Source organism: Pistacia vera, unplaced genomic scaffold, assembly GCF_008641045.1.
Source record: "Pistacia vera cultivar Batoury unplaced genomic scaffold, PisVer_v2 Contig633, whole genome shotgun sequence".
Taxonomy (NCBI): domain Eukaryota; kingdom Viridiplantae; phylum Streptophyta; class Magnoliopsida; order Sapindales; family Anacardiaceae; genus Pistacia; species Pistacia vera.
The window spans coordinates 67,185-75,603 of record NW_022196483.1 but is presented as its reverse complement, the minus strand read 5'-3'; the positions used below and the strand labels follow the sequence as shown (position 1 = coordinate 75,603).

Genomic DNA, 8,419 nt, shown 5'->3' with positions numbered 1-8,419 from the left:
GCAGCCTTGTTCTTAAACCCTTTCCTTTGGGTTTTGTTCCCAATTTCTTTTGGGATTTCATTTGCTTTTTCTTCTTTGTCTTACTGGAAGAAGCCATACTAACAACCTCTTGCCTTTGCCTTTTCTTTCCTGATCATAAAACTATGAATCTCATTCAACAAATCAGGAAGTTTTCTCTCATCCTATTGAATGATGAATTATTGATGAAAGGTGTGAAACTTGGAGGTACAGATTGGAGAACCAAATCCCCTTGAGAGTATCCGACATTTCAATTCTCATGGCATGTATTGTCCCAGAATGTTAATCATTTTCATGACATGTTCTTCTATTGACACGGCTTCTTTCAACTTCATTCCGAATAAAGTTGAACTTAATCATATTACCTTATCCTCGAATTCTCACAATACAACTCTTGAACGCAAGGTAAATTTCATTAGCACTTTTCATCTTTTCACACTTTCTCTGAAGCTCGTCACTCATCGATGCCATCATATAAGAGCGAGCTTTAAGTTCATCTTCCTTCCATTTTTTATATTCATTATGCTCATCAGAAGGAGCATCAGAAGGAGGAGGTTCAGGCAAGGGTGTTTCTAAATATAGGCTGCGTTTTCTGAATTCAATATTATTGTCAGTTTCCTCAGCCAATCATTGAAATTACTATGGCCAACTACACTGTTCTTATCATCCAGGATTTTCAACAGTAAATTATTCATCTTTCAGTGTTTTATATCTTATGAAGATACTGCAAGAAAATTAAAAACAAATTATGAGTGTTTTGTTATATATATCTTTTATTAAGCTAATCTAATTAGCTCCCACTATTTATTCAAATCCTATACTTCCCTGGATAAAGATTCAGAAATTTTGCTGGATTAAAAATCTAGTGGGAATCAAATTCTTATCAAATTTAATAAACCCACATAATAGAATCTTGGTCCATTAAATTCAATAAGCTATGATCATTTCCTCGCCTCTAGTTTCAGATACCTCACATTAGAAATCTTGGTACCTTACACTAGTTAAATCCGACCCATTATGCTTTCTTAAAATAAATTCCTATTTAACCCTCACATAATAGAAATCTGGGTACAATGTAAATTTCTATCCAGAACTAAGACAATAAATTCTAAGTCTATAATTAGCATCCCTCACATAAAGAAATCTTGGGATCTCTAATTTTATGACAAAGATTAATTGACTCGTAATGGAAGGCTTAGACTTATTTTTAATTAGGGAATATTTAAGTTTAGGTTTTATTTTTAGTTAAGTTTTAATATCTACCCTATAATATCCACAATACGTATCAACTAAATATAAACTAAACCCCCAAACTACAAACCTAAAACAATGTCATCCATAAAATTAAGTTTCAACACTTCATATAAATATTAAAACTTAACTATAACAATGACATAATTAATACGCATAAAACATACAAGCATATGCATGCTTCATATATCAACATGTTATCAAACATGACAAAAATGCATTATGTTGATATAACACACATATATCTCATATATCATTATATTCAACATTGCCCATCAATAAGCATTAATTAAAAATAATTTATTAAACTTTGGTTATAATGTAACATTTACATAAATAAGCAATTATTCAACCAACATTTGACAATTAACAATTGGTGAAGAACATTATGTTTATCTTATAAGACACATGACATATTAATATACATTAATCCAATTAATCTTATCAAACACATAATTACAATTAAATTATGTTCACATATTTTCCATATTTTGGCACAAAGACAATTTTACCCTACTCTTAAGGCAAATTATCTTAATACCCTTTAATGTCCATAATCACATATTTAACAAACACAATGTAACATAACAAATTATGTGAATCAAGATCAAACAACCCCTTTTGCGCGTAACTAAAAATATGCAACTATTCCTCACATGAACAAAATTCATCTCCTGCATCCATGAGCATTTTATCACTATAAAACATTAATTTGAATTGTCTAAACAAGTATGCTAATTAATCAACAATTAATTTACAAACTGTGTCATGGCCAAAAATATCACATAATCAAAAACATGTGAACAACATCAATTTTTCAAAAATTGCATATAGCATCCATACAATGTCCTAACCATCAAGAATCTTATTCCCAAGCCATAAATATTGAACAAGCAACATTTTAACCCAAACTCATTTGCCAACTTCATCAACACTAAAAGTTCATTAAACTTGATGTTTGTGCCATAACCTTCAGTTCTTCAAACAAAAGTCATAAGAATATTAATTGAAATAAAAAAAAAAAATTCAAAAAAGGTTAAGTCTCTCTTGGCCGAATTTTTGCTCGTACCCAACATGGTCAAAATCAAATTTTTATGGCATATAAAGGATACACATGCATGGATCTACAACTCTTACAAAACAAGCTATCATATAACTTCACAATCCAATTTTGAAAAATTACCCAACATTTTTCAACATACGACATGAACTTTTTGGCAAGTTTAGACAAATAAGATCAAATCCTTGGCTCTGATACCATTTGAAAGATGGATGCATGGAGAATCACGCATATTATACTATAATAAGTATAGTCATAGTTAAAAAAAAAAAAAAATTCAATCAATTGAAAAGTAAGGTAGAACATGTTACCTTAAGCCCTTAGCAACCTTGGAGACTCTTAATTTTAAGAGAAATTAAGCAAAAGAGTATCCACACCAAGGGAAGAAAATTTGGCCAAGTGAGAGATTTAGGGTTCTTAAGTTTTTTTTTCTCTACACAAAAAATTGATATATCATTTTCTTTATAGAAGCCTTGTAAAAACATTCAATAATTGTTTTGGACTTCCTAAACAATTCCATAATTGTTATGAAGTTGTTAAACTTCTTAAATTATAACATTGGATTAACATTTACTCACATTAATTTTAACTCTTAAATTGTTTATATAACAATTTAACCTTAATTGTTTATAATTACACCCCTTTAATCCAATTTAATATAAAAAAAATGATTAATATAAATAACTTTATTACGCTTGGTACGTGCTAGCCAACCTTGGATAATCAACTCTCTTTGGCTATTTCTCCATTTTCCTTAGTTTTTATGTGTGACATCTTAGGTTCACTGTGGCCTAGCCTTGGGCCCATATCACAGTCTATTTTCGATATGTTTTGTCATAACTCTTTATGAACAAAACTCTCACTGATTATGGTAATATCTAGCAATGCTCTATACCCCTAAGTCACAATGAAGATATACACCAACAAACCTTTTACAATCATACACGTTGTATAATCAAATCCTTCCATGTCTAATCTCAATTAAGAATGGATTCATGGTATGTCAAAATCCTATCTTAATTTTAATCTAATACAAAATGGAATGTGTCCCATGAAACAACCTTTCATGTAACATTTTATATACTCCGGCCGGAGATTTCCCTTCCAATATATCTTACATTTGTCTAGAAACTTGATATCAATCTATACTAAGTCAACGGATCCCATCTTGACTATCACTTGTCCTCACACTAACACACATGGCTAAATTGGCTTTATTCCATATGGCATAATTAGCCCTCGTGTTTATACACCATATGATCATATGCGTTTATGCAGAATCCAACCGTGATATCTCAGGTCTAAGGATTAATAATACCAGTACATCTTATGATAAATCCTTGACTACATTTTAAATGTCTATGTGATTCTCATAAATGATCATACGATAAACAGTTCATTAACCGCGTATCCATGCTAATGCCCTAGTAATATAACTTTTATAATCACCCAACTAATACCATCACATGATATTCTACGGAGGCATTCAGCATGCCTACTATGTAATATTATTGCCCAATTAATATTACACTATATAGGGAATACTTTAATGTTTTGATCTTCTAAAGATTTGTAATCATCCGGACATTTCACTATAAATACATTATATAATGAAGCAATAAACCACATTGAATAAGAACATTTCTGCAATCCCATTTTTTTTTTAGTGGAAAGCTTCATTAATAGTAATTGCTCATGCTTTTGTTCTTGTTATCTAAATACCTAGGTGGCGCACTAGTATTCCTAAAAAATTCCCAGCCCTTACTCCACTCCGAATGCACACTTGATTGAATGGGTTTCATTTCAAACCATCTTATCGCATTCAAAAGTTTTCCTTAAATCGGCCAAGTGTTGTTCATCTTCAAGCCCGCATTCTAAGATTTTATTTTGAACTACACGTCTTGTTCACCTTAACCTTACTCTAAAAAAGGACTATCATTATAGCATATATCTCTGCGGCTATCTTTCTTCAAGTGAGAGATAGGATCGAAAAACCATCGCCCAAAGGTGCTTTTACGAAAGCCGGTCATGGTGGCTAAGAACCATTTCTCATTTGTGATGTGAAGTAAAGCCGCATTTTGATTTTCCAATTTGTTTGGGTTTGGTGAGTAAATCGAGATTCTTTTAAGAGTGAAGGTAGCTCTTTGTCACGAGCTGGACTTTAACCAATACTTCAGGCATTCAACCCGCGAACTTCCTTTATTTGAACGTGATTTTTTGTTACCCTGCTTCCCTTAAACCCAATGTTTATATGTTGTGTGTTGTTGAATAATGGTTTGTGTGTTGTTGATTGGTGTTTGGGTGGTCGAATTTAGGTTGTTTGGTGATGGATTTTTTGTCGGATCCGTGTTTACTTGATGGTGCATTTCCAAAACAAAAAAAAGTGTTTGCTTGATGGTGGATTTTTGGCTGGATTTGTGTTACTTTGTGATGGATTTGGGTTGAGCATCCATGGGTTATTTGGTGGCCTCGCCGGCGATTTGCAGCAACATGAGTCGACAACTGCTATTCCTTATGATTCTGGCCAACTATTTTTGTTCAGATTTTTTTTTTTTTTTTTCCAACTAAGGATTTGGATTTTGATTCAAATAATAAAGGGTGTTTTCATCTTTACTGTAATCATACCATGTCAATTAACAGAATTTACTAACGGGTCTTAAATGTGGGTGGGAAAGTGTTGTTTTGAAACTTTAAGGGTGGGCAAAAGTCTTTTCGCCAAACCTTGGGTGGGAAATGTCGTTCTCCCGTAATTATTTACGCAGAGTAAACAGCCTATGACAAATAATTCTCACTTGTGGATCGATTCGGATAAGCCACCAAACTACCAGTCACCGTTAGGCTTTATCTTCCTCAAACCAGAACCAGTTAAATTGTTATAGACAAAAGCATGGCGGTACGCTTGCCAAACTTTAATACTTGATATGGCGGCTACTCGAAGAAGGCTTGACGTTCTCTGCTCTCATTTACGCACGACCGATTCCCCTCCAACTCCTACTCTTTTTACAGGCGTTTCCCTCTCGTTTTGCGCGTCCGGTGAACAGCGATTGAGCGATTCTAACGTAGTTACTCAAAACAACGACTGCGTTTTTTGCAAGATTATCCGAGGTGAATCCCCGGCTTTTAAGGTATATTTTATTTCAGGTTTAGAAAAAAATTACGCGATAAATTTAGGAAGCCTTTATTATTTTTAACTTGAATTCATTATTGCAGCTTTTTGAAGATGATATGTGCCTCTGTATTTTGGATACTAATCCACTGAGTCGTGGGTAAGGTATTACGTATTCAATATTCATTTGATTGTTAAATGTATTCAAATTAATTAGCGCTACGAGTTGCATCCTCTCCACAAAACTAATATTAATATTTATTCAGGACTGTTAAAATTTATTTTGTAAATTGCGGCTCTGATGGACTAGAATTAGACACGTTAGCCTTTTTTTTCTTTCTTTCAGAAAGCAAAGATTCCAGAGAGGAATTTGGGTTCTACTACCTTACATGTCACATGAGATTATTAATTGATTACACGTTGATTTGATTATTTAGTAAAATATGCTGTGTACTCATTGGATTTTTACATATGTTTCTTAGGCATTCGCTTATTATCCCAAAATCTCATTTTCCTTCCTTGGAAGCAACTCCTCCATCTGTAAGTACCCTTAGAATTGTTTTGGTCAATCTGTTTTAATCATTTATGGCTTACACTGCATTGCTATAGTTACTTTATGTTACCTGGACTCTTGTAAAACTTCTAGTAGTTCGGTTTTAATGATAGATTTTTTCTTGGAAATTCTTTGGTGGATGTCCATTTGCGGTAATTTAATGTATTCATTGACATACCTGCAACTACGTGCATTTTGTAATGGATATTGGAAGAACATTTGAGGAGATTAATAATTCTTTTAAATGTGTAGAGTTCATATCTTCTTTGATCAAACTATCTCATTTCCTTTTGTTATTTCTGGCCCATTTTCGTGATGTTATTCAGGTGATTGCTGCAATGTGTTCCAAAGTGCCTATTATCAGCAATGCAATCATGAAAACAACGGGTTCTGGTTTGTATTAAACTTTCTTTACTGCAGTTATAATCAATTTGTCTCTCACTCCCTCTCCCCCTGGGTTTTTTTTTTCCTATTAATGTCTTGGCTATAAAATATATAAAAATTTTCCATTAGTTGTTTGAGATTTTTATTGGCCTTGTAAATTTTATTTTGTACCAGTGTTTTAAGAGTTAAACTCCGCTCAACTTTGGGGTTGGTCTCATGAATCTAATGACACCTGTGTGCATGTGCATAAATGCACAGTTATGTTTATTTTTGCATGAATTATATCTTCATATGAAGTGCCGGTTCGTAAAATAACATGCTTTTTGCTTTTCATTTGTTGATTTGATATTGTGTATGAGGTGGCTGGTTTTAGGTTCCTCAAACAAGTAGGTAAACTACAGGGGGATTAGTTATTTACATGAAATGGTGATTGTCTGTGTCATTGCATGATGTGGTCAATGATTTCTAGAATGATCTACATAGCACATAGGGCCTGGGGGAAGATTCAGTTGTTGTGCAGATATTCACTTTGACTCTTCTAATAAGAGGAGCAATTCATGATCATCCTCTTAAAACTTAACAGTTTTCTATTGAAAACTTTAGTGCTGTTACTTCTTGAGGAAAACAGCACTTAATTAACATGTTCACTCCAATTTTACCAACTGATGGGTGCTTTTAATTTTCCAAGAGAAATATGGATGACATCCTATTGTATAATATAACAGTACTGTTATAAATTATCTACTGAAACTCTTCCTACCAGCAGGTAATCTTTTCTTATTGAAAATCTGATTCTTGCAGATTCATTCAACTTGCTGGTTAACAATGGTGTAGCTGCAGGGCAAGTTATATTTCACGTAAGTTGTATAAGTTTTAGACAAAAAGTATTTGTAGCGATGTATGGTTCTGTTGCAGACATATAATGGAGTGCTTACTTTATTGAAGTTAGAAATAGTTGTTTTGGGATATTGTTAAGGTTCATTGAGGAAGACTTTAAGGTCTGATTGATTTTGCTTATTGAAATGTGAAAATTTCAGACTCATATCCACATAATCCCCAGAAAAGCACGTGATTGCTTGTGGGCTTCTGAGGTAAGCACTATCCAGTTACATTAATTTTAGAACTGAGGACAAAGCTTTTAGTTGAAAGGAATAACAATGTTGAAGTTTTACAGAGTTTGAGGCGGCATCCCCTAAAGTTAGACCAGGAAACTTCTCGACTTGCAGACCAAGTACGGAAACAGTTATCAAACATTTCTGAAGATACCAAGGGTATAGAATCCAGTCTATCATGAATCTTGATGTTAGCGGGATCAGAATGTTATGTTGTAGTTTATAAATTACATTATCATTGTGACATGTCATATATGGTCATTCTTTTAAGTTTCTTGCCTGACTTGCAATCAGGTGCTAGAAAATTTGGTATCCATAGATACTACTGGTTGCCTCTCTGTGCCTGTCTCTGTTTGTGTAGGTGAGAGAGGGATAGGAGGATATAGGGTGGGGCAAGGGTCATCTTCGTGGTTGAGAAATTGCCATGTCTTTGATTTGATCTTTGTCATCTTCATTGCTCTGCCATCTGAGTATTTTGCGCTTGAACACCATCCATATTGAGTATGAACATCATCCTCATGAATCTGGATAACCACTTTGTTCTAGCGTTTCTGCTCTTTCACCTTCTTTGAAATAACGCAGGATCAGTTGCTATTTAGCCTTGTTATTCCTGTGATTAGTCTACCTCACACTTAATGATTGCTATTTTGTTTTTGAGTACTTATTCTAGGTTACAATGGCAGGCTATAAAATGTTTTAGATAAACATTATATATGTATATATATTTTCAAATTAAAAAGTATTTTCTATATAAACACTTGTAAGCACACCTTGTACCACTGGTGATCTGGGTTCACGAGATAAAAAGTTTCAATACATAACTAGTTTTAGCGCCACCAAAGTCCAAATACGAATTTGCATTTTGTTGAAATTGAGCGCGGGGTTTCGGCAGGGTTTTCTAAAAAGCTGGCGTTTTCTGAATTCAATATTATTGT

General features: G+C 33.4%; 1 protein-coding gene across 1 annotated transcript; it reads left to right on the top strand.

Annotated features, from left to right (window-relative positions):
- Nucleotides 1-5,223: 5,223 nt before the first annotated feature.
- On the top strand, nucleotides 5,224-8,091 carry LOC116111392 (adenylylsulfatase HINT3-like). Its single transcript, XM_031397587.1, has 7 exons — nucleotides 5,224-5,454; nucleotides 5,540-5,595; nucleotides 5,918-5,975; nucleotides 6,315-6,381; nucleotides 7,174-7,229; nucleotides 7,410-7,463; nucleotides 7,547-8,091. Exons 1-7 carry the CDS (start codon nucleotides 5,251-5,253, stop codon nucleotides 7,664-7,666), a joined length of 615 nt encoding a protein of 204 aa, XP_031253447.1. The 5' UTR covers nucleotides 5,224-5,250; the 3' UTR covers nucleotides 7,667-8,091.
- The last annotated feature ends 328 nt before the right edge of the window (nucleotides 8,092-8,419 follow it).

Excerpts from the sequence above, each read along its gene's own strand:
- LOC116111392 (XM_031397587.1), top strand. The coding sequence starts at position 5,251 with ATGGCGGCTACTCGAAGAAGGCTTGACGTTCTCTGCTCTCATTTACGC. Across the intron at positions 5,455-5,539 it reads GTGAATCCCCGGCTTTTAAG|CTTTTTGAAGATGATATGTG; the intron begins GTATATTTTATT and ends TCATTATTGCAG. Across the intron at positions 7,464-7,546 it reads ATTGCTTGTGGGCTTCTGAG|AGTTTGAGGCGGCATCCCCT; the intron begins GTAAGCACTATC and ends GAAGTTTTACAG.